Source organism: Cyprinodon variegatus, unplaced genomic scaffold (genome assembly GCF_000732505.1).
Source record: "Cyprinodon variegatus isolate N-32 unplaced genomic scaffold, C_variegatus-1.0 Scaffold112, whole genome shotgun sequence".
Lineage (NCBI taxonomy): Eukaryota > Metazoa > Chordata > Actinopteri > Cyprinodontiformes > Cyprinodontidae > Cyprinodon > Cyprinodon variegatus.
In genome coordinates, this window is record NW_015150565.1 from 526,583 (window position 1) to 553,790 (window position 27,208).

A 27,208-nucleotide genomic window follows, 5' to 3' on the forward strand; every position below is an offset into this window, starting at 1 on the left:
TTTTTTATTACTGATTTTACCATTAAAAGAAAAACATTTCTATCTGTAGCTTTACACAGATTTTCTAAAATTCTTTTAGTTTTCAGCTTCAGAATTTTGACTTTGCTTTTTCTGTGTATCCAGTTAATTCTCCTCTCACTCCTTACGAACATAAATAAAAAAATTTATATAAATAAATCTTTTCAGCCCGCCCTTACACTTCCAATACTGCATTGAAAGCTTATTTTACTGCCTAACAAAATATGTCAATCAAAGTTTGATTAGTCACTAAGTTGGTGAGTCCAGCTACAAGAGGACTAAGGATTTTTCTGAAGTAATCTGAGAACAGACACTTGAATTTGGGAGCAGAGAGATTGGTGAATGAGCCCGTAGATAATCTAAAATGGCAGACCTACCTCATTACAGACAGGAAAGTGAAAATCATTAGTTGTAAGTTGATGACAGATGGTTAGTGATTGGTTTTTATGGTGTATGATTTGTATTGATTTCCTCAGGATCACCAGATTCTGAAGAGTTACAGAATGTTGGGTTTTGTTTAGAAGTAAGCCTGCAGTTGGATATAAGAAAGAATGTGAAATCAAACCCACCAGATTCCCGTGTGTTTGTCTTCACATGATGCAGTGGTTAGAAGTGTTTTTAATTATCGTAAAGACCTAAAATATCAGAGATATTAAACCCCTTGGTAGGTCAAACTCTGGCTTCTTAAAATCTAAACTAAAAACCTTTTAAAAACAGATTTTTTTTAATAAACATCAAACTTTACTTTACAAAAATAATTATGTTTTAGATTTGTGTCTAATGCCTCCTTTTTAATGCTATCCTTAATGTTAATGGAGAATGGCATGTCTTAAAATGTTCAGATTTTTCAGGAGGGGGTTTCTCTCGCCATTGTTTTCTCTGATCCTGTGTTATTCCTGTAAAACTCTAATTACAATAAATGAAATCTTTAGACACAGCAGATGCCTAGATGGTTGTGAAATTCAATCAGATGTGGTTGGAAAGCAGGACCTCTCAGGTGCTCCTTGTCTGGCAACGTTTAATGTGAGAGGAGCCCTGAAGTGACGGCCAGCAGCAGGAGAAGCAGTGTGCGGCCTTTCATTATCATGTGGTATTGCCACGGCAACAGCAGCAGCTGCCTGCTCTGACGTGGTTAATGTGATGGTCTGAAAGAAACAGACACGCAAGCATGAACAAAGCATGAGCTCAGATAACCATGCTGTGTATCCAGTTAACAAGTACATTGAGATATTTAGCAGCGGACACAGACATGTAAACAAAGTATAGTGAGACTATTTTTAGCAGGTTGATATGCTGATGTGAAATGTGGAAAAAAAAACAGGTAAACCTGCCTTATGATGGGAATTAACATGGAAATCTTAAACTTGGTAAATATTCATTGTAGACCTGTTACCTTTAAGTGCTTCCATATAAGAAGCATTAAACAAATATAGACTCAGGTTACTTTGTCAATAAGTACTCAGAGATGGGATGAGGAAAACACCCGCAGCACCGCCAAAAAGACACACACCTTTGTTTACATGACTTATGGGGACATTTCACTGAATCACATTCATTTCATATGGACCAAACCAGACCCTTACCTTATCCTTAACAATTAAAAACATTTACCTAAATAGGGCTGAAACCATCCAATTAATCGGATTAATCCATTATTGAAATAATCATCAACTAATTTTATAATTGATTAATCGTTACCTGGAGTATAGAGACTGTAAAACATAGATTACACAGAACATTAGATGACGCAGCAACCCACTTTATTTAAAGATTAAAAAATATATTCTATCCAGAACTCGTTAAGTTGAAAGGTTTTCATTTCACCTGGTTTAATTACATAAAAAAATGAACCTTTAGTTATCTGATTATTAATCGGAAAAAAATATTGACAGTTTAATTGATTTCTAAAATAATCATTTGTTGCAGCCTTAACCCTAAACTAGACTGAATTTCCAGCTTGGTCCTAAACATAACCTCAATGCAAAGAAGAGAACTTTCCCTTATGGAGACCAGTTGAATGTCTCTATAAATACTTGTCAGTCCCCACAAAGTAGGATATTTTACAAAACACTGCACCCACATGGTTGGTCAACTAACCCTCCATACACACATAATACTGCAGAGTCAAAGAACTTGACTGCTAATGAAAACATTAGTCCCTCGTTGGTCAGTACAATTCTCTACAGTTAAAATAAAGTTAAAAAGAAAAGAAACAGGGAAAACATGTTTGTCCTGTGATGGATATCTTTCATTGATAACTCCAACAATCTGGATATAAGGACCAAAGGAGATTGTTCAGTATATCCATACAGTAGTTTGACTGCAGTACAGGAATATTCCTGCAGTCCGATCATGTGAGTCAGTCCTAGGGTGTGTTTGAATTATTAATCAGGGTCACCCAGCAGGTGAGTCTGAGCCGGTGTTGTTATCATCTCCTCTCCAAACTCCCTTTAATTAGCAGGGAGGCCCCGCCCCTGTGAAATACAATTAGAGATAGCACTAATGGGTTCCCCCTGCAGACCTGGACTTTGGCCCTACCTCCATTACTGTCGACAAACAAAGGAGTGGGTTTCTCTTCTCATAGTGATTTATTTATATTCATTTTCCTGTTGGAGGTTCGCCAACTTTTTGGAATATGAGCTGAAAGTGGATTTTGTAGGTAAAGACGTGATGTTTGCAGTGGTAGAGGTGACTGACAGGAGTTCAGTGCTGTTTGTAAAGGTTGAATGGCTGTTAAATAATTCACAGCTACACCGTCACGCTGCAGAGACAAACTCTCGCTCTCATTTTCAGACGGCCTTGCTTCATCACCCCCGAGTGATTACATATGTGTGCACACACCCCTCACCTGCCACACGGGGAGATCCTCAGCTATTTCATCTACGAATGTTGAATCAAATGCCTGCAGTGGAAATGCAAATGATTGCTCTGCATCCTGAAGCAGGTCTGTTATTTGGAGTCTTAACACACCAATCTGGTTTAAATTTACAGTAAACTCATAGTGTCGGCGCTCGTCACAGACCATCAGCATTTCATTGAAAACACACACTGCCATTGTTCTTTTGAAAATATTTCACCTGTAATAAAGCACCAGCTTCTGCCCTCCCCCCATCTGTCATGCAGAGGTGAGAAGCCCTCAGGCAACCGGAGCACTTGGGGATGTGGCTGGAGGACACGCTGACAGTTAATGTGAGGTCGGCTGCTGGTGGGGTTTTACGTGCTGGCAGAAAATAACAGAGGTGTGTGTCTCCCATCTCTGGGGAGGTTTGGGAGGATCAAAGTGTGTCTGGCTTAACAGATAACAGCCAATCACAGAAGAAAGAGATCTGCCTGAGCATGCTTTGGTTTGTGGAAAAACGTACATTTGTGCAGCGAATTCACACAAACCTCTTTCAGTTTGTCACTAATAAAACATGTAAAATGATTAAGCAGCCGTTAAATAAAACCAGCAATGCATTAATTAGTACTAAAACATTGACTGTTTCCGTTTAGACTTCCCAACAAAAATAAATGATTTGTAGATGTTTATTATTAGATATACTGATCAATGTTTTGTTGTCTGTTTTTGTCTGATTTTCTGGATAGATACTGATTTTATAAAACATCCATATAAAATGATGATTAATAGGATTCAAAGTATTTATTTTACAACCTTCCTGCGAAAAGGTATCGTAATAATTTTTAATACTTTTAGTTTCCTTCCCATGAGGTTCATTATTTTTGATTAAAAGGCTTTTTGAAAACATTTAGTAGCTAATCTACATTTTATTAAATTTACATTTATTTTTTGTTGCACTGATGTACTTTTGTAATCTCAATTGTTGTAATTAACTTACTGTAGGATTAAAATGTCTGTTTGAATGATCTGTACTCGGAAATTAAACCCTTTGATTTATATATATATATATATATCTCAACGGTTGTCATTGTGTGTCCCTTAATTGACTTTCAGCTAAATTAGAAAATATGAGTCTGTTTTCCTAGAGAATTTCGACCCTTATACCTTTTTTTTTTTTTTTTACATAGAATGGACTGTTGTAAACTTGGATAACTAATATAAAATCCTTGAATATAATTTATAGTTTATAAAACTTTAAAGAAGAAAGTATGTCATCTGTTAAGTGTTAACCAGGTATGAGAAGGCATCCTATACCAGACTGATGATTTAAATGGCTAAAATAGAAATCTGCTAACCAGTATGTTCTCCATGTGCTTCTCTTTGAAAAAATTCCTACAGGTTTGTTTGTTTTTTTTTTTTTTTTGCTTCTCCTGTCTTAATTTTAGATCACAGAATAAACAGCTCTGTAACTGTATCCACAGTGAAAAGCGTTGTTCTTGGACCTGGTAACACTTAGTTTTTGATGATTTAGCGTATTGAGTCCAAACTGAGTCCATTTTCAGTTGCTCTAGTCCTTTTATCTTGTTTCCACCTATAAATATACATGTTGCATGAAGGAGTCGTTTTATTTAAGTGACATTTGAGTTGCAAGCTTAAATCAATTTTCCTAAAAAAAAATTATTTTTTTCGTTCCTCCTGATGTTGCTGCTAAAATCAGGGATGCTGCTGCTACCTACTTTTAATCGATCTGCTTAGATAGGAAAAAAAAAAACATGTTGAAGTGTAATTATTTGTGAGTGTGCCTTTTTTATGTACATGTAGAACAATTTTTAAAACATTAAAATATTACTGATGCACACACTTATTATTGAACCTCGACCATTTTGTTTTTTACACTGATATGTTTTATTTGTTTGCTCTTATAATTGTTATTGAGTGACAGCATCTTGGCTGGCTTTATTTTCACCAATCCTTTTATAAGCTGTCATATTTTGGTTTTGCTTAATTTACTGTAAATCAATTTAATTCAATTTAAACACATTTTAGCTTTTTTCTGTTCAAGCTCAGACCATGAAGCTGCCTGATTGTTCAGATCGTTAGTATCTTGGCATTTTATTGTCTATGCAGACCTACTAGACAGGACCAACCGTTGGCATGTGAAATTATTTTATCTTTTAACCTCTTAACTTTTGGTTTGCATATGTGTAAACATATTCCCTTCTTTTAGAAAAATACTTTTCTCCAATAAGGGATATTTTACACTGCTGGTCCAGTCCAGGGATCAGTCCTTGGAAAAAGTAAAAAAAAAGAGCTCTTGAAGTAAAAACTGTCACACCATCAGATGGCCTAGTTTGCTTTTTACACAAAAATGCTCTAGTTAGACTGGACTAAACGTAATACAGTTGCAATTGGTTATTTCAGCCCTGCTCTAGTCTGATTTAGAAAGAAAAACATAAAAGGAGGCATGAAGAAAAAGATTTCTCGTGGGGTTTCTGTTGATTTTTGGTGTTGAGATGCCGCTCTGTGCAGCCTTTGCACCTCTTCACTAATGCATGTAGCATTGCAACACTTTTCAAACTCTTCATATTTGTTCTCACACTGCGTTTTTTCTTTTCTTCATCTGATCAAAAGCAATTTTCTTACATCACACTGATAAACCCTGCTGAGACCCGCAGTTGTAACAGTGCCAGGGTTTGGTTCTCTAGTCCATTTCGGAGTCTGGAGTGTGTTCACACCAGTATGATCCGTTACAGAAACCAGACTCTCGTATGGTAGAAAGCATCTCAATGATTTTGTGTCAATGCACAATCACAAAGTCATCAACAATTCAGAAATCAGATGATAGAACTTTTTAGAGGGATATCTTTTACTTTATATGGAAGGTTAATCACCAGGTGACTGTTTAGGTCTCTAGGCCCAGTCATCACCCCTCAGAAGGACGTGTCGGTCTCTATAATTTTGTTCAGTTTTAACATTGACCAAAGTGAACAATCACAAACATCACTGAATCATTCTTGGTGAGACCCTTTCACTATTTTGTGATGGGAGGAGATCCTCCCAGTTGCTACAGCTCAGGATCATTGGAGAACTCAAACCATAGTACTCTGTTGAGGTCCTGAGAACTTTTAGATGTAATAAAGCCCAAACCATGACATTCAAATGGCTTTTTTTTTAGCTCCTCAACTTTAAATGAAGTTCTACAGAGTTTCTCTAATGAAGTTGCACTTTGATTCAGGTTAGTTTAAGTAGAAGCCTTTCAAAAAGCTGAAGGACTTTGAGACCTCTGGGTTAAAACGTCAATAAGTTCAGTTCAGTTTATTCATAAAGCTCCAATTCACAACGCATACTCTCAAGGCACTTTACAAAGAAAATTCAATCAGATCATACAGTGTAAACTTGGAACATGTCTCAGAGTACGCCATTCAATGGATCTTTAACACACACTTCCAGGAGAGTTTCTCCAATCATCTAAGTAGAACTAAGTCCAAATATTTTTTGCCTCCATTGCAGTTATGACCTTCAGGTCACAACCCCTGAAGGTCATAACTGCAATGGAGGCAAAAGAATAGCTTAAGAATAGCTGGGATCCCCAAGAAAGGACAGTTTACCACTATAACGGTATGTTAATAGGCAGAATATGGTGGATGGATAAATTGAGTGGCTAGTTGAAAGGATTGGTCCATTGAAAGAAAAAGAAAAACAAACAGCTGTGGTACAAACTACACTACCAACCTCACCACAGGCCCTTTAAGAAATAGTTTATCACAGGGTTGAGACCCAAGAGGAAACTTATCAGTAAATTTGTGGTATATACTAAATGTATTTTGTTATTAAAGCAGACTTTGACCAGTAAACGGTCCTCTGGATTGACAAATTTACTAATGCATACAGCATGAGGTCTGTACTTTACCCTAATGGCTGCCTGCCTTTCTCTAAGGTCAGTGTTGTGGTAAAAGTGGACACATTAAAGTGATTTTTCATAACATCATATCTTGTGAAGAATGAATATTAAAAAGAAGCACAATGTAGATTTTTTTTTTGTTAATAGTGTTAAAAAAGACAGCTTTTTGGCCACTTTCACACATAATCCAGTGTTTCTGCCTGTTTTAATCAGTGCTGCTTGGCAGTTTAACAACCCATCCTCCATAATCTGTAGCTCTACATACAAAGAGCATTTACAGATGTTATTAGTCACCCATTTCAATAGACAGAATGTCGGCACTTCCAGGCAGCCAGTCAGGGAAATTTTGCACTAAGGCGGCTGCAGCAACCTGAGCTACGTTAGCGTCTTCTCAGGCGGGATGGGAATCTGCGCTGACACAAGCTTTTAGCATTCAGACACAGCTCTCCCGCTCAAACTCGCTGAGAGGGCATCGGGAGTGCTCAGCCAGCCTGCCAGCTCTTTCAGACTACAGATTAGCCATGACATGGAGCTCTGGTTTTGCTCTGGAGGATTTGCAGCAACCGGGTTGAGCAAATAAAACACACTTTTAACTTTGTTTTTGCCTCAGTTCAAGGTGTATAATCGTAAATCTGTCGAGGCTGTGAACGTTGGCATTGGTTGTTGTTGTAAAAATGTTGGTATTAAAGGATGTGTGATATCAGCGGGATCTTGTTTCAGCGTGTTTCCACCTGCCGTGTGTGGTCAGTGTTACAAGCTTATTGTGTGAAAGAGTAAAGATATTGTGTGTGTTCTGTGTGAAATGGATGACGGCTGTGGAGGTTCTATTTTCTCGGTGTCCTCCTCCTGAGCTATTAAGACGTTCACTGTGTTTTTTCAGCTGTTGGAAGGATAAAATTACTGAACTGATGATCTAATTTGTGATTATTTACTGAAAAAAATCCTCCTTATTTCCACAGAAGTTAACAGATCTGCTTCTGTGTTTGTAAAAGCTGATAAACGCATTAATAAATTACCAGGGAGTGTTACGCTAAAGGTCAGCCATATTTAATGTGATACATTTTTCTCATTTTAAAAGGTCTCTCTTGACATTTGTTCTAAGATTCTTTATGTGATTCAATAAAAAAGAGATTTTCTATAAGCATTATTTTCACACTTGATTATTTTTTAATGGTAACATCTGTTTTTTTTTTTTTCAAAGTTATAATTGAAACTGCAACTATAAACTGCCCTCTAGTCAGATTATCGTAGTACTGATGAACTGTTCAACAACCCACAGAGTTGTCAGATCAGATGTTATTACCCCCAAGGATGTTATGTTTTATGTCAGGTTTGTCTTTTTGACTGTAAAGATGATTGCTTGAAAAGTTATAAATAGATTTTAATGAGGTTTTTTCGCATCATGTCAAGGAACAATACATTAAAATGTTATAATCATCCAGATCATGTATGAGTTTTAGCTATAGCTTTAAGACCAATATAATAATTAAATAATAATTGAACTTTATTGATCTCACTCTTTTGAAATTAATCTCTGCATTTAACCCATCCCATTTGAGAGCAGTAGGCTGCCACTGTGCGGCGCCCAGGGAGCAGTGTGGGGTTAAAGGTCTTGCTTAGGGACCCAGAGTGGCAGTCTGTGAGAGTTGAACTCTAACCACTAGGGCACCACTCCCCTGCAATATGGTGCAACATTTGCTGCTTGGTGGAGGTCTGCACTCTCATTGCTCTTCTAGTTCCCTTCAGTGATACTTTAGTTGTCAATATTTTGAAGAGATTAAAAATAAGGATCAATAAAAGGTGTTAATCCTCCTCACACTAAAGGCCAGCCACATTTACAACCACCTTCTGCCAATATTACAGCACTTATAGAATTTCACAATTTTGGAGTATTTAGAAAATAATACCATCCCTCTCATCCTAAGTCAGTTTTTGCATTCTATATTTAGATTGTTTATGATCTTTATTTAAATGTACAATTATATGTAGAATTGTAAAGTGCGGTTGCTATAAAGCGAAACCCCTTTTAGGTTTGTTTTTCTTTTGTGCATTTTGCTTTTTTGCATGTCTGCAGCATCCCATGGAGCTGTGGTCATGCAGCTGACATGACCGGCCAGGACAGCAGTTGATTGACAGTCATTGCTGCCCATGAAATCTCTGTTCTACCCTCAGGATACCAAATATAACAGCAGACATGTGGGCTAAAGGTGAAAGATGAGAAACTTGTCTTTGGGGATCAGGCAGGATGCGGAAATTTTTTGGAAAAAAACAAAGAAAAAAAAAAACGAATAAATCCTGCAATATTTCTGCTTTCATCATCAGAGCTCTGCTGGTACAAAGGGTAAACTCCCAGCAGCAGTAAACTGACACACACTCCAGCTTTAGTATGTAATCAGAGGGGGGAGTTATTCTCAAGAGGAATATTCAAAGAATCCCAAGACCCTACTGTAACCCCCCCACACAGGCATACACACCCATACTCCTGCAGAAGTATGTCAGGAACGTAACCTTCACTGACCGGCATCCTTGGCCTGCTCCCCGCCCCGATTCGCCGTGTGGCATTCCAGGACACCTTGACCCCTTTTGGCTCTGGATAAACCCCAGGGAATATATTTCTAGGAAGATGTGAGCTAATATCACTAATAAAGGGAGTAAGCAATTCCATTGAGTCTATTAAACAATTGTAAAAAGATGTCCTTGACTTCCTCACATTAACATCGTCTTTCCATCAGAGCTGGGAGTGATCTCTCTTGACATGCTGCTAATCTGCTGGACGCTGGTATTTGGTGCCTCTGCAATAAAAAAAGATTGACAACGGTGACAAAGTGACACGGGCCGCTCAGTGATACTTGAGACATGCGTTACTGAATCTGTAAAGTGACCTTGGCTATATGGAGAGACAGAGATGCTGACTGATGCAACCAGCAGGCAACGTTATGCCGCTCTTTGAGTTACAGCTGTCAGCTGATCGCTTCCTTAGCGGCTGTTCGGCCTGCCGTCTCAAAAGCTGGACTCTAGGTTTGTTTAACTCAGTTTTGTGGAGCGTTTCCTGACTGTCATTTCTGCCAATATCACTTTTGAGACACGTTTTATTTAACTAAGGGGTTCATTTCATGCTGCACTCTTTAGTGGAATTGCTGCAACCAACTTTAAAGCCAGACAAACTTATTTTGGGTGTTTCCTGAATAATCAGTTAAACCAGATTGTTGGAAGGCTTGAATGGATATCAAACTCAAAAAAAAGTAAATAACTTAACAAAAGCGTGTTTTAGCCTATAAAGACTATTGGATCAATGAGTAACTTTGTATGACTGGAGGCTCAATTAGACATTTCTACCATTGTAAAGCTTTAAATTTAACAACTTTTAACACCGCCATAACTTTGCTGTTGGTTGTCAAAGCATCTTGCATACATTACATTGTTGCCTTTTAAAGATTCAAATCACATTAATTTGTCAACTTTTTCTATTGTTTAAATTAAGAGATTTTATCTATTGTGCATCTTTTTTTAATATTCAGCGTTTTTATATACCTTAAATGGAAACCACCACCTTTTATATGAACTTTTACAGCTTTGCTGTTCATAATTTATTTATTTCTTTATATTCACTCTTTGTTGTTAATCTTCATATGACTTTAAAAAATGTTGTCTGTGTTTTACTTTTCTATATATTCTGGGCTTTCCTGTCAAGCTTCTTTATGGGATATAGCATTTCAGGGAGTCAGGGAATAACATCCTGCTCTGATCCCACAAATTGCTCGATTTTTTTTCTTTTTCTTTTTTTTTCAATCTTTCCTGTTTGTCTGATTGGTGTTAAATGTTTTTGGCTAAAGTTAAAAAAATAAGTTTAACTGATTGATTTAAATGAAATCGAAAGTATCAGCTTTGAGATGGAGAGATTTAGGGTAAATAATTCATTATTTTTATATTAAGACTCTGAAAGTTTTAAATCTTACTTGAGGCAAGTTTAAACAGCTTTTATAAGATGAATTATTTGAAATAAGTAAACAAATTACTTTCTATGGGACAGTCGACATTTATAGAAAGTGAATTTGATCAAATTAAACTGAACAACTTTGAAATATTTTCTTCTGATGGGATTTTCTTTGCCCTCTTAATTCCTGCGTCTGCTCTCTTCTATGTTCCTGTTCTGCTCATGACTTCCTCATGCTCTATTTCTTAAAATGAGTTCTCCAGCCACAACTTCCCTATAGCAACCACACAAGAAGTGAAGTCTGGTAGTAGTGGCCGTGATTTAGTGGCTGTCCTGCTGGGTAGCAGTGCTGCATGGAGCTTCAGCTGCTCCAGTTCCTCAGCCCAGTTCCACCAGGGTTCGTGCAGAGTTTCTCCCATGGGAATGTCATGGCTGAGTTCACATCTCATTCAGAAGCAGAGGGACGGGTTTAAATTCTCATCTTAGATTCCAGGTCAGCTACTGTACACAGCACCACCATGCTGGCGCTACGGAGAATCCGCTCTAAGGAGCCACAGTAGCTGCTGTCTTAAAAAAGTCGGTCAAACTTTGGATGCATTGGAGAGATTAAGGCTACTTTCTGGTTCACTTGGTCTGACGGCCTCTTTCTGCTGAAAAAGTTCTTACTCCTCAAACTATACTTGCAATTCTTAATGCTTTAAATTTAAAGATTTGACAGCATTTCTAAAAAACATTGGACGTTTAATGTTACTAAATCTTCTTTGAATCAAGTAAAATATCACAGAAATGTTAAAAATATTGTATTAAAATTATAAACCTTATTCAAAGCATTTATTTTAAACCATTTAAAATACCTAAACCAGCATTAATAAATAATAAATGCAGACTGATTTAAAATCCTAACATATGTGCCAAAACCTTAGGACGGACAGAAGCCATGACGATTTTTTAAACTGTAAAAAGTAAAAAGCCACAAAGTAACAGTTATGGTTGACTTAAAAAGTTTTGGAGAGTCAGTTTTGACTGACTTAAAAAAAAAAGAAACTACACTAAGTTTTTTTTTTTTTTTTTTTTATGCTAAGCTGAGTTAGAAGCCTTAGCTTCATTTAGACAATATTAAAGGGTTTTATAAAGAGGCCTCAGTGGAATGGTGAAAAATGTCAGTAGTTATTAGTAATAGCAGGTTTGGTTTGTTTTCTGTTCTAAATGGGGAGTCGATCATTCATTAATGAAATGCATAAAAAAAAATAAAAAAAAAGTGTTTTTACAGTCTGTAAATACATTAAAGAATAGCATAATTAAATATATGCAAGTCTGTAAAACACAAATTATGTTTGATGTTTTTAGTATCGGCCAGGGAAAATGTGATTGGCGCATTCCTAAAGCCATCAGATGGATGCTGAACAGGCTGCAGCAAACGCGCACCAGCTAGTTTGTTTTCCAGGTAAAGGAGCAGGTGAATCATCTACCATATTTAAAGTAATTCTTTTTTAAGTTTCAAACTAACAGAGTAAGTACTGGGAGATCCTGTACCTCTTGTTGTTTTTTTAATTCTAGAATATTTCTGAGTGAAAAAGGAGTTTCCAACTTATGCTTATGTTTTTGCCTGAAATGATCGGAACTGAATGTACTGAAGGTCCACATTTTCTGTTGAATATAAAAAAAATATCGGTGCTCCTTTTAAAACAAAAACAAGCCTGAAATGTTAACCAACCAATTAAAATGTTAAAAACATGAGCTTCTGACTGTTCGCTTCTATTAATTTGCACCCAGGTATCCCAGAGGTTAAGGCGTTTTAAAATTTCCATGAGTTCTAAGTGCTTTTGCAGACTTTGATACAACTTCAGTTTCAAACTCTGCCTCCTCTTCACACCTTATTGCTCCTCTAGCTGCTCATCTCCTTTGACCTGATATAACCGGGTCTCTTCGGAGCATCGAGCCGGCATCGTTCGATCTTGCGTGCAGGCGAGCTGCTGCGGAGGCTAGCGCCTGACCGGTTTGCAGACACAGCAAAGATGAGAGCAATCTGTGCCTGCAGGTCAGAAAGAAACGCTGCTCTGTCCCTATGAATTGGGTCAGACGGGTTCTTCTCTGACACACGCTCTCCTCAGAGCTCCACAGTTGGGTCAAATAGTTACACTTGGCCACAAACTTACTTGCTGGAAGTCGATAGCTTTCCCTAAATAAAGTTGGAGGGATTTTTTTCATAGAGGACAGCTTTGCGGTGCATCTTCTTGAAAATGTTAAAAACACCACCTTCTGTTTGCTCTATTTCAGCTTTTATGCTAAATAAAAATAGTAGGTTTACAAACTTACAGTTGAAACTTTACATGTGCAAGACCTCCTATTCATAGATTTTGTTCTTTAGACCTAATAGTACTTTACAGATTAAAAAAAGAAATGTATGTATGGCAACGTATCAAGTCAACAATCTGGATATTTTCCTTTTCCAGTTTCTCACCCTCAATCTGACTCCTAACACCTAATGTGTGGCGCCTTCTTAAAATGGTGAGAAGAAACTACAGTGGTTGTAAAGGCGTAATGACAGTCTTAAACTGCTGTGGTCCCGAGGAGTGCAGGACGTACAGCAATATGAGGTGAAGAAATGTTGAGAATCCAGCTTCAGTGGACGGGTGCCCAAACCAACACCGAGACCAAGAGTTAGAGTCATGCTCATCTGTTAAATCATTTTACTTCCACTGCTGCAGTCAGGCATAAAGCGTCCCTCTGTGGAGGCAACGTCCCATGTCATGGAGACAGCTTTATGGACATGCAGACCATCCAAGAGCAGCTCTTTTAGCCTTTTCTGCTTGCAAAATCTTCTCCTCTGAGAAATAAATGTTACTTTAAAAAGAATATAAAAACTTAAGAGGAGGTGACTTGGTAAAAATTTCTGCTTATAAATGCCAAATTTTACTCATGCGAGTTTAGTCTGAGAGGAGGTGAGAAGAGGAGGTAACACCTAGTTGGAAGGTGCGAAAAGGGTTGGCAGGGAAGAAGATGAGGTGAGCAAAAAAAGAAGAAGAAGCAGCAGGAACTGGGATGAGGGAAACTTTGGTAAGAGAGGTGGATGATGCATGAAGAAGGAGGATAGGGAGAGACGAGCAGGAACAGGGGAAAATGGACTAAAAAGTGTTGGATTTATGCCTTAAGTGGCTAGAAACACGCGTGGGTAACCGATGGACCGTATAAGACTCACACCCTGGGGTTTGCTAACTCTCCTTCAGAATCTGTAAAAAGGAGCGCTGGGTGTTCATGCTGTCAGCTCTCTAGCAGGAGGCTCACTGAGAGAACAACAAAGTGCTGCAAAGCAGCAAGTAACCAAAGCAAAGCCACAATACTAAACTTCTTAAAGACTTTTATGAGCATACAGGTTGGGATAGCACTTCTGTCACTATTTCCTATTTGGAGGGCTGTATGCTCAGCTGCTGGCAGAGACGATGATGAGCAACATGTGGCTGTTAGATGTGTAACACAACCTTACAGGGATTCTGTCTTCACCAGTCTTCGCTTTGAGGGATTGTTTTATGGAAAAGTGTGTCTGGAATTACAGTAAAGATGCTATTTGACACCCAGCGGCCATGATTATCAAAATAGTCATAGTGGGAAAAAAAACATGATCAAATAGTTGGAACTGGTTGTTAAAAAAATACCTTCAGCGGCTGTAATTTGACATATAGTTGGATTATTTTTAACCATAATATTTCTTTATGGTTCAAATGTTTGGTGATTTTTGTTTCTGTTTCCAGTCACAGTATTTCAGTCGGATTCAGGCCTGCACTTTGTTTTCATCTCTTTTCCCACCATTAGAAGCAGCGTTTGGGGTCATTTACTCTGTTGATTACACGGTTTAATCTGCATTCAGCTGTTGGATAGATGGTCTCACATTTTATTCTAGAATACTTGTGCACACATGCATTCCCAGTTGTCTTAATTCAATCCAAATTATTTTATTTATATAGCGCTAATTCATAACACGTCATCTGAAGGCTCTTTACAGAGACAATTCAACCAGATCATACAGTCAGATTGATTTAAAGTTTTCTATCTAAGGAAAAACCAGCTGATTTTCACACCTTGAGGTCTTAATGACCTCTAGGTATGCAAGTTGTGGATGCAAAGCCCAAATCATAATCCCTCTACCTCTTTTTTGCCGTTTTAGATGAGGTGTTTGGGAATAATATTCCATTTTCCAGAGATAACTTTGCAAACCAAAGTTGTTTTTTCCTGGTTAACCATCAAAACAAAGCATATGGGTTCAGTCTTTTCCAAACTCTCCTATCATGGACTAATTTTAAACATTTAAAAGCGGGGAGCAGTTGATGTAAAGCTTTTAGAAGCTGCATGGTCTCATGTTAGGGCACCTTTACTGGAACATCAAGTCCTTGGAAGATTAAAAGGATTTCTTGAAGCTGCCACAAGAGAACCGATGATCTTGTGAAATCTTTTGTAAATGTAAATCCTGTATTAAAATAGAATAAAATAGAAAATCCTTGTATTATCCCACAATGGGGAAATTCTAGTTTTTACATCAGAAAAAAGATTATAGAAGAAATGGTCCCACAAATATGGACCTTAGAAAAATGTATAAGAAAAACATAATAGGGATGAGTTAAAAGATGCACAATAAAATACTGTACTGTCTTTATTATTATTGTCCCAACATGGGGAAATTCACACTCTATATTTAACCCATCCTGTGGGGAGCAGTGGACTGCCATTGTGTGGCGCCCAGGGAGCAGTCATGGGGTTAAGGGTCTTGCTCAGGGACCCAGAGTGGCAGTCTGTGTGAATGAGTGGGCATTGAACTCAGAACCTCTGCGACCCAAGCACAATGCTCTAGCCACTAGGCCATCCCTCCCCTCTTTTCTGTCAAACTGTACCTTTTATACCTTTTTTTTTTATTTTTTTATTGGCAGCAACTGTTTCTCCTCTAAGTTAATTTACAGTGTCATTAAACCTTGGCATTGTATCACCACGCATTTATGTTTCAGACTAGCAAACTTCCTCAAAAAACCTCTGATTATGCTGATTATTCTCTAAAGATGCCTCGGCTACTCATTGTTAGCATCAAATTACTCCTCAAGTCTCACTGTTGGGGACCCTTCACATTTAGATATATGTACTTTTCTTTGGTCTGGTCAAAGGATAACAGGGTTTTCCGCGTATCATTAAATAATTTTTTTAATTAAGGTCTTAATTGGCACTGAAATTAATTGAATATGTTTATCGTGGCATTTGAAATGCTTTAAAAAAAGAGATGGTCAGCAGGGCCCCTTCCAGTGACTCGGTAATGAAACTTTCTTTTCAGCTTTTCTGTAAAGCTGTACAGCTTTGGCTAAAGTCTAATCATAATTATTTCATTTTTTTCAGAATAACAGTGTATTATATTAAGGAACAAATGAACCGTCCAAGAGGTCGGGTCTGATTTAACCAATCCGACGTCATGTGAAATTCTTGCGTTTGGAATCAGAAGGTGCTGGGACTCTGCTCATCTCGGCAGCCGGTTCATCCGTGCTGACGCTATTAAAGTGGCATCACATCGTAACATGGTCTGCTGTGATAACAGAGGTCCTGAAGAGAAAATGAGAGTCAGAGCGGGTGTGACAGAGATGTGTCAGAGGAAGGATGAAAGGAAGATGTGAGGAAAGGAAAGTGGAGTCACTGGTGCATTGCAGTGTTCATCACCACACCCTAAACAACAGCTGTTGGTTCACAACTGGGTAACTTCAGTCATGTTTCTTGATAAGACTCAAAGACGTCGATCTGCTGTTGATGAAATTAATTCAGGCTAATTAAGTTGTCTCTTTAGATAGACAGTTGAGTGTAGATAACGTGGGGGTGAAAGTGTAAAATCTTCCTTGTGTCTAGCAATGCAAGCAGCTTGTTGGTAAATGCTGAGGCGTTTTTGTTGAATCTCCAGGCTGTCAAGCAGAGATTGAGAGACCCTTTTCCCAGGAGGGTGCGCCCTGTCAGGGGAAGAGAAAGGACGGCCATCTGGGCCCTTTCAGGTGCCTGTGGAGCTTCTGCTGCACTGAGAATCAGTTAAGAGTCGATTTATCTGCACCCTGCTGGAGTGTCCTTCAACAAAACCTTTACACCTAAATAAATCCAGGCTCAGGAGATGCTGGAAAAATCATACTTTCTTTACCACTTTGGGTAGTTTCAATAGCTTAAAATATTTTACATCAAATCTACTAAAAAAGCTTTTTAATTACTTGATGGAGAATTCAAATCATTCCTTTCCTCAGTCATTAAAATATATTGATACTAGATCTCTTTAAAAGAAAATCAATTTGAAGGCTTTTTTTGTTAGGAAGAACACAAACTCAGGAGAAATAACAAAAGAAAAGGTATAAATTATCTCCGAGTGGGAAAAATAGGCACCAGAAAGCAGGACCCATCCTGCAACAGATGGTCTGGACCAAACACAGAGTCCTGCCTTCAGTCCTGGACTCGGTGTGAGATAACGTGGAGGGAGAGACCACAGTGAGATGCGATAAATCCACAGAACTGTGGCGGTTATTCAGAGATCCATGGAACGATGAACCAACCAAAGGAAATTAAGTTTGAGTCAAAACTCCAAACCTCTCTTTGATTATTATTTGAACTTTTGCCGTGAATTAAAACTTCTTTAAACCTATAGAGCTACTGTGCAAGGATCTTGGACATTCCCACCAGACTCTTGGTGGGGCAACCTGACATAGTGAGAGTTGCAGTTTGCACCACTTTAATCTGTGAATGGTTTCACACTACATAGTGAAATCAAATATTATTGCATCTGGTTTTTGTTAAGCATCCTTCATCATTTCATTCTCCTGGTTACATCTAACACCGGCATCTCAGTTTGTGTTGATCTGGAGCTTCTCCGTAAAATAAAATTAATTGGTATACTGCCATTTTTTTCATGATTTAAGTGAATTTATTCATGTATTGCTTTATAATTAGAGTCTGAAATATTTTAAGGGATTAGTAGTCAGTCTAAGTCTATTTGTAAAATAAAAACTTTATTGATTACAGAAAATTAATTTAAGATGTGTAAATCAGATACTTTATCTCTGTTGATTTGGATGATTATGGCTTTCAAGTATTGAGGACTAAAAATTAAGGTCTTCAGAAAATCCAAACTTCCAATTTACATAAGATCAATAACAAATACGACTACTGAGCAATCAAGGTCAGTGATGTCATCCTGGTCATCATATTGCATCATATTGGTACAGTTGTCATTGTGGGAAGGTGCCAATTCTTGTTGGAACATAAAGGCATCTGCACCTCATAAAGTTCATAACCAGAGAGACTCTCAAAGGGCTTTGTTTATTTTCTCTGACTTTGGACTTAATCAAATGTAGTGGCCTTGAACCAGTTGATGATAAACCATCACACCTCCATAAGCTCTATAATTCATCCATAGAGAGACAATTCAGTTCCTCTCCACTTTTTCTCCAGACTTTCTGACATTGATTTCAAAACTAATTAAAAAAAGAGCCCTAGACTGAGCAATAACTCATTTCCTTCCTCCTTGGACAAAGCGCTTTGCTCCAGGATCATGATGGCTGTAGTACATCCTGTACTTGTCTCTGTGTGGAGGCTCAGCTGCAGTCTGCACCTCTAGAATCTCCCTCAGACTCTGGAATCAGTTGATTGACCATTTTCTCAATGCTCTAGTGGTTTACCACTTTTTTTTTATTACTTCCATTCATAAGCTGGGGACTGCTGCTTATGAACCTAAGAACCTTCTTGCTCCCTTGCAGACTTTAATGGCTTCTGACCTGTAGCATATCCTCTCAGGTAAAGACCTCACTGTCATTACAAAAATGCTGTATTTTTGCAGCATCGGTCTTAAAAGCCTTGATTGGTTGATCTGTTGACACAAACTCTGGGGAGTGAGAAAAAGGATGAGACCATGGATAAATAAGGTGGAAATAATTTTGCTTGGTAGCTCAGACTTTTCTTTAAAGATTAGATGAAAAATTTGTCTATCTGGGACAATTTGCTCCTCCATGTCAGGAGGTTTCAGTTCGTTCAGGCATCTGGTAAGGTTCCCAAAAAAAAGACACTCTGAAGAGAACTTGTCTATCGGGTGGATTGCGAGCACCTTGGGGTTAATCTAAAAGAAATGGAAAAAGTGACTGTGAAAGGGGAAAATAATGAAGGAAATAAATATATATAATGTACAATATTCATTGTAATGATTTGCTGGAAAACTGCAACTTAAAGGGGAAATGGCTCCCATGTTCCTCATTACTTAGCTAATTCTACACAGTCATGCTTTTAATTAGTTTTCTTTGATAGTAGATCAGCTGTTACAGAGTTTATATCTGACTGCCTGTGTTTGTTTTTGTTGTCAGGGGGGACCAGGGATATCGGATCAGCGCTCACCAGGATGTGCATGAGGCACCGCAGCATCGAGGCTAAGCTCCGCCAGTTTTCCATGTGAGTGGATCTGGGTGTCTTCCTAACCAGCCTATTCTTATTTTCTTGTTTACTTAATTGTTCTGTTTAAATATTACCTCTCTTCCCTCTGCCATTTCACTTCATATCCTTTTCCTACAGCAACATTTAGAATCATTATTCTTCCCAAGCTTTATAGAGCTTCTCTGGTTGTCAGACTTTTTCCTTCCTTTTCTAAATGACTTTCTCTTCTCCTCAAAAATGTATGCTGTGAGTCGATTAACCCCCGCAGTTCAGATTTGAGGCAGTCAGGTTGAAATGGGGAGCTGGAACCTCCAACTCAGCAGCAGAAAAGGAAAATGACAACAGTAGGATGCAAACAGAGAACACATGCTTACATACAGTGAGACCCCAGCTTCAGCTTCTCTGCAGCTCCTGAGCCCTTCATAAGGCTAAACCATATATATTAACAGCAGCAAAGGAACTAAAAGTGTTGTTTAGGTGTGGTTAAAGGCTGAAGGGTGCGAAGACATGAAAGGAAAAGAAAAAATACTGCTAGGATAGAAGAGCTGTTTTCAGAACTGCCTCTCATGGTTTATGTCTGACTCTCCAGCAGAGAGGCTTAAGCAGAAGCAGCGTTTTCATTTTTCTTTTGTTTACAAAATTTTAGATATTTTATTTTCTCATGCAATTACTGGTAGATGTAAATCCCTTGTTCAGTGCCTGGATGATAAGTTCCAGTACTGACAGAAGCGATTAGCCCTGTTCAGATCTTAACTCATTGTTTTCTTTCATTGGATTATGCAAAATTCAATCACCCTTAATCTCTGTTAAAAATATTAATTGATTTATCAATAATTATATTAAAGCCGTATGACAAGAGTTTTAACTCAGTTTTTTCGAAGAACAAATGTAAAATGAATGATTTTGGAGACCTTTTTTCCGGAACGCTGTCAGTTTTAAGAGATTTTGTGTTTCCAGGGTGTTTCTGGACTGCCTGATCAATCCTCTCCAGGAGCAGATGGAGGAGTGGAAGAGGGTGGCCAACACTCTGGACAAAGATCACGCCAAAGGTTTTCACAAACACACTGTTGCTTGTAAATCTTGTGAACTGGTTTGTATGACAAGCAAACATTCCAGCTCCTGGTATTTTCCTCCATTTTGTGTTATTTATTTCAATGTCTCTCAACAGAGTATAAAAAAGCTCGTCAGGAGATCAAAAAGAGATCATCAGATACTTTGAAGCTGCAGAAAAAAGCAAAGAAGGGTTTGTATTCTCTGCTCTGTTGACTACTCAAGCATAACTGGTCAGTTAGCCATGTTTCAGTTAGCCACATGGAGAGTGAGACATGTGTCATTATAGGATACAACGGTAAAATATTTTGGTGTTTACATTTTTATGTTTAAAAGGAAAGTATTTATCTTGAGCGATTAGTTCTTACTTCAACAGAAAAGTCTCCATTTATCCTGATGCATCAAAACAACCTAATGCAGAAATACATTTTAATGTTAATTTGAAGATTTGAACTTTTAATATAACTTCTTGCAGTTTCCTGGTAGTATAATAATAATTAGATATTAACTAATAATTTATTCAGACAGTCTATCTGATTAGCCAGCTTGCATTCTGCTGCTTTACAGCAAAAAATGTTAACACTCAGAGACCAAGTCATCTGCGTGTCTGTCGCAGTGAACGCCCCGCCCCTTCAGCAGACACTCTGGTGCACCTCTGGAAAATTGTAGGTGACCGCAGGCAGTGCTGCAGACAGGAGGCATCTGATTGGTCAAATCTGCATCCGCTCTACACTCTGCGTATTTCCTATTTGGTTCCTTACCGGCTTGTTTTGTTTGTATGACCACCATTGTAAGAAACGACTCATGAAGTTGGACCAGCTAGAAGAGCGAGGTGCGCGAGAACGCTGGGACCTCTTTTCCACCTGGATTCCCGCTCTTTTTCGCCATCATGTCCCTCTGTTGTCACACAAACTTGTCCCCACTTCCTCACCACCTCGACCGTATCTCGGCCCACAGCTAGTTCGTGATTATCCCTCTTTGTTGTGGCGTGGAATAACATAGCGCAGACCACGCTTCAATATTGGGCTAAATCAAAAATATCTGCAACAAGCTCACTGCAACACACTGCTGCAGGGAGTATAACTAGTCCTTTAGAATTAAGGTGGAACCAATCCCAAAAAATTTAGTATCAAATCATTCATGTACAATACTCATACAGAAAGATTCAGATTCGGTTAAATATTTTGCAATTAAATCCCATTAATAAAATAATTTTTTGAAATTCAGCTTATAGTTGGTCAAATGTTTCTATTGTGCTTTTTTCCAATTATGTTGTGTTTATTGACTTAGAAGCAATCTCTCTTCCTGAACACACATGTGGAGAGTTATTAAATAGGATCATAGGTTCCACTTTAAAGGGGTGTGCTTTTATTGTGTTGTTTATTATTATCATGATAAGTATCTACTATAGTCATGATAATAATTTTGATCTATCATCTAAAAGATAAATTATGAAATCAATGATTGTTAGAAAGTCCAGAAACTGGTGTTTTCCGAATTTTTTATATGGTACTACTTTTGTTCTTTTTCTTCCATTATTTTTTCCATTGGGGCTTTGACACATTTAAAGAATATGTTCAAATGTGGTTACTGACAGATGTTTAGTGATATAAATCCTACTTTTTCTATGTAACTGGTGTCCTGAAGAAGCCATATTTAAATGTGTATGTTCTTCAAGAGTATTATTTGTCTTGAGCAAAAAATATTTGCTGGTCGACAAATTAATTGTTCTTGTAAGGGAAGAATTGGAAGTTTCTTTCCAGTCAGAAGATTGGAAATGTGCAGCAACAGGTGGGGGAGACACCTGGAATATCATTAAAGGCAGATTAATCAATAAGAAACTGAAAATCTTTGACTTTGAATGTGTGGTGATATAAATCTGCATGACGTGAAAGTGTCAGTTAATAGTTCTTTTTTATGTCTGATGTTTTGTTTCCTGTCTTGTCTTTTTTTTCTGGCGGTGTTCAACAATGCTCAACCATGAACAGCTGATTTCTTTGGTAAGTGGATATGCATCGCCACACATAATTTGTCATTTCTTTTGTTTTATTTTCTGACAGTGTGGCTTAAAAAAGACTCTTTGCTGTTGTTTAATACGATCTCTTCATCTAAGTTTATCTTGGGCAGTTTAACTCAGTTCATTTTTATATTTAGAGCTTCATTCGGAGCTTATTATGACTATATTCCACAAAGGGGAGGTTAAAGGTTGTAAATATATCAACAGGAATTATATGAGGCTTTAAACACCATCACTGATAGATTGAGTCTTCTGTCAAAGTTTTGTTTTTCTAAATCTCCTTCAGGCCACTTTGGTCAACTGGAAAAAAAATCAAGTTCCCATGCTGTTTAAATGTTTGTGTGACTCATGAAAACCAAGACCCCGAACACAACAAAGCCCAGTTTGATGCTGAACAACAAACTTCCATAAATCTTGTAGAAAACAATGTTTCCTAACTGGAAAAGCCACACGCTAAACCCTTGGAAAACAGGCCAGAGATGACAGACGTAGAGTTAAATCATATTTCTGATGGACCTCAAAAATACTGTCATCATAACCATCCGCAACACACAGCTGTATTCACACCAATACTTAAATGAGTTTCACTTAAAAGCGTTTTTATTCCAACACTGGTCAAGATGAGAAACGGGTTGTTGAGTTTATTGAGATTTTCACCAAGTAAGATCTTTAATTCCTTTATTTTAAACTCTTATTTTTTATTTCTCTTAAGTACAATGAGACCATAATCCTACATTTTGATCCCATTTTTTAGGATCTTCTGCTGCTTTTTTGGACAAACACTCCATTTGACAGTGAAAGTCTAATATTGGTTTTTGATAAAGAAAGTCTTTGTTGTTTCAATTCTGTGGTGCTGATTATTCTTTAAAGATGCCTCAGCTACTCATTGTTAGCATCAAATCGTTCCTCAAGTCTCATTGTTGGGAAACCTTCACATTTAAATATATGTCCTCTTTTTTTTTTGATCTGGTGAAATAATTAATTTAAAAAAACTGAGGTTTGACCTCAGCGTTTAGCTCAAATTTAGTCTTTTATAAATCCTAAACTGCGTCTGCAGGTGGCCAAACCAGTATGCACTGTGGCCAACAGGTATAAACTTACAGCGCATTACGAAACAAGGTGCAAATCACATGATGCAAAATCAAAAACACCAAAGTGGAAAAAAAAACAAACGCAAAAGAAAAATGCTGCAAACAAAAAAGTTGCAAATGTTTTTTTTTATTGTTTGTTAATTTGTCTGCAGCATTTTTGTTTCTTCTACTCCAAATCTAAATATCTGAACTCAGTCATGTTGACCTCTGCTGATTCTCCTCATCTATACTCAAAGCAGACACAACTATTTGAAGGTCAAAGGTGACGGCAGGTTAATAAAATTCAATCTGAACATATCACTATCTTGAAGTGTACTTTTAAATCTCACATTTTGGAGGACGATTAACAGAGTCAAAGCTCATAGTTTCTATTTTCTTATCTTTTTTTTCTCTGCACATTCAGGTTAGCAGAACGTCAGACGTTTGCACATCTGAGCTATCAAGAAAACTCTCATAATCCTCCTTTATAAGCTAAAGCAAAGCCATGATACTGATTAATTATAAGAACTGGAAAGGACTCATCACCCTTCCCCCCATGAAAACTAATTGGATATTACAACATGTAATCTTGCTTCTGAATCACGGTACTGAATGGATTAAGTTATGTCAGGAATCAAAAGAACTTGTTAGTATCCTGCTTTGAACTGTGAGAAGAAACTCTGAGAACAGAATAAACAGAACCTTAGTATGACCCCAGAGGAACCTCAGATGTGGTGGAACTGCTTCAATCCTCTGGCCCTCCCAGACTATTATTAGTGTATGAAAGGAAACTCCCTTTGCCATGGCTTTGAATGTTGAAAGGGTAGAGTACAGGGAGTTTCAGAGAAGGAAACATGGGAGGAGAAAAATTGGTTCCTCTTTTATGTCATGAATGTCCGGAGAGGGAAAATGAATAAACAAACAGAAACAAAATGGAACAAGGATAAATGTCAAAAAAAAGGATGCCTTATGTTTGAGTTTTTGAATAATTATTGCTTCTCTCAAACAGAAGAGGAAGCTCAAAGTGTTTAGGCTGCCTCTGGCTTTCTTAAAACTCTAGATTTGTTTTATTTAGGTTAATTGGGGGAAGTCTAAACATTAACTAGAAAAGTACAAAACCTTCATTATATAATTTTTGATAGTTATTCAAAGTTGGATTTTGAAGAACTATCGACTAGCCCGATCAAAGTAAGCTTTAATTTAAAGTTTCAATGATGGTTTGAAATTTTCTTTTAGGATTTTTTGGTGGAAATTCCTTTCATGTTTCATTAAAAACAGCAAAGCAGCCCCAAAGATTATACTGCCATTACCATGTTACACTGTTGGGATTCTTTTTCTAAGACACTTAGATGTCAAATATCAGTGGAATACACAGTTTTGAAAAGGTTATAATTTTGTCTCTTAAATCAGCAGTATAAAATGCCAAAGTCTCTCCATGTGAGATTGATCTCTGTCTGAGTTTGCCCTGCAACTGGAGGGTAGTTGGTTCAAGCCCCAACTCTTGGTTTTATTGCCGTTGTGTCCTTGGGCAAAACACTTCACCTGCATTGCCTACTGATGGTGGTCGGAGGGCCTGGAGGCACCAGTGTACGGCAGCCTTGCTCCCGTCAGTGTGCCCCATGGCAGCTGTGGCTACAATCTAGCTCACCACCATCAGTGTGTGCGAGAACGGGTGAATGACTGAATGTAGTGGAAAGCACTTTGGTCAAGTCTTCGGACTTGAAAAAGCGCTATGTAAGTACAGGCCATTTATCATTTATCAGTTTGTTGTTGAGCCATGAACTTTGACCTTATCTAAAGAGAGAGCCCTGCTGTGCTTTAGATGTTGTTCCCAGTTCTATGGTTCCCTTATAGATGAGTGTTTATTCCAACGTCTCAGAAACAGGTCAAGTACCCTCTTTAGAGTGACAGATGTCCATAATTGTTTCTACTCTGTTACTGAATTTCTATAGATTGGTACATTTCAGTTTTGTTGCCTTTTGAGATAATTTAACCTGCTTTATTTTGTTCTAATGAAGTTTTTTTTTCTTTATTCATCAGATCTGAGTGAGGCTAGAATAATTAAATGCAGTTTCCAAAATATGCACTTAAGTAGCTAAGGGGGAGATCATGTTTTTACCAAGGGTTAGGTTGGTTTACATCCGTCATTTACTTAGACTATCTTTTTCTAAAATCTAAATTTGATTAAACTAAAATATGCAAGTTTTCAAATAGAAAAAAATATTATAATAGCTTGTGAAGCCCATCTCCATAGTTACCAACACTATATTGAACTGAATGCAAGATGGAAATATGAGCAACCATCTGCTATCTTAACAGATTATCTGTGATTTTTTCTTGGCTGGATAAAATGAAAAAAGGAAGGATAGAAAGAAAGATTTGTGGCGAATTCTATAGATAAAGCTGGAAAGAAAGAAAATTGTAAAGCCAGGAAAAAAACATTCCCATCAAGCCTTTCTCTGAAGCATCTGCCTGGAAAAGTTTAGTTGGAAAGAGATCGACTTAACTCCTATCAGTCTGCCTCACCGCAGACACTGGCTTTGGACCATGCTGGAGGAATGAAGAACTTTAATTATATGTTTATGTCTGCCATCAAATACAGAAGGCTGGATTTCCAAGTCAGAATCTTAAATGGGGGGAAAAAAGTAAAGCCTTAAAACCTTTTCAGAACAAGAAAGCAGCAAAAGCTGAAGTAGATTCAATTAAATGTGTCGACGTTTTTATGCACTCCTGGAATCTAGGAAATCAGAAATCAAACATTTCTTATTCTGTCATCTGTTAAACCCCCCTCCTCAAATCACACATCAAGAATTGTTTGAAGTTACTCTGTCATTACAATCCCTCCAGCTCTCTTGTCTGTTTTATATTTCTGTATTATAAGGGTAGTTAGCTTTACTGTAAGTCTCTCCTTTTTGTTCTTCTTTACAAATCCCTCCATGAGCTTTAGATGGCTCAGAATTCATCAGCCCACATTATTACCAACCCCCCTCTTTCCACCACTTCAACCCCGTCCTCCAGCAGCTGCTCCGACTTCCAGTTAAATTAAAAATCTTCTGTACACATTCAGCCATTCACAACCTCCCTGTCCTAATCTTTCTGTTCTCCTTTCTGTTCTCCCTTTTCATCCTCCTCCATCCACCTCACTGTGCCTTCCAGCCATTTTAGCACCGTGGGGAGTAAAGCGTCTAGCCACTCCGGAACTCATTCCTCTTTTTAATATCCACTCTCTCCTTCGTTTAAATCATCATAGAGTTTCAGAAATCATACTTATTTTTATTGCATTTTAACTTGTTTTTAAACCATGTCTTTTTATACAATGTCCTTGAGTGACCTTCACAGGCGCTTTTAGATTAAATGTATTGTTACTTTCTTAAAGTAAATTACGTCCAGCACACCTTTCTGTACATGTGATATTAGAAATCATGTAAAAAAGCTACTATACAGAAGCTTCCCAATTAGATTCTCATGCGGCGTACTGGATGTGCTCTGTCTACACCAACGAAGATGTTGGCTAATAAGTGGACCACCTGGCATTTATTGACTGTGTTTAGAGCATCAAACTTTCACCTTAGGATGGTCAGGGGGACCCCCTGTTGCCTAGATGGCTAGTAACTAGGTAGATTTACTCTATTACACTTGGTTAACATTTTGAAACAAAAAATGTACTTTAGAAGTAGCATTTGTATGTTTTACTTCTACTAAAGTAAAAATATGATAAAGTATCACTACTCTTACTTGGGTGAAATTTACTCCATCCATCGTGAGTAGGGTTAGGGTTCTGTTGTCATCTTAAGGCTTATTGGCTTATTGGTATTTTTCATCTATTATGTAATTTGGAGATCGAGTAAAAATACAGTAAACAGCATATTATCCTTTATACTATTCTGACATACATAAACTGTTAATTTTATAAATCTTATAACTAAAGTAATGTATTTTTGAAGTGTTCCTTTCACATAAA

General features: G+C 37.6%; 1 protein-coding gene across 1 annotated transcript in view; it reads left to right on the top strand.

Moving 5' to 3' along the window:
• The window catches only part of mtss1 (metastasis suppressor 1), a 65,404-nt gene that overhangs the window by 26,048 nt on the left and 12,148 nt on the right, over window positions 1-27,208 (top strand). The window contains exons 4-7 of the mRNA XM_015375070.1: window positions 19,044-19,128; window positions 20,068-20,159; window positions 20,279-20,353; window positions 22,149-22,160. Coding sequence (XP_015230556.1) covers window positions 19,044-19,128; window positions 20,068-20,159; window positions 20,279-20,353; window positions 22,149-22,160 — 264 coding nt within the window. The remainder of the gene's footprint in view (window positions 1-19,043; window positions 19,129-20,067; window positions 20,160-20,278; window positions 20,354-22,148; window positions 22,161-27,208) is intronic.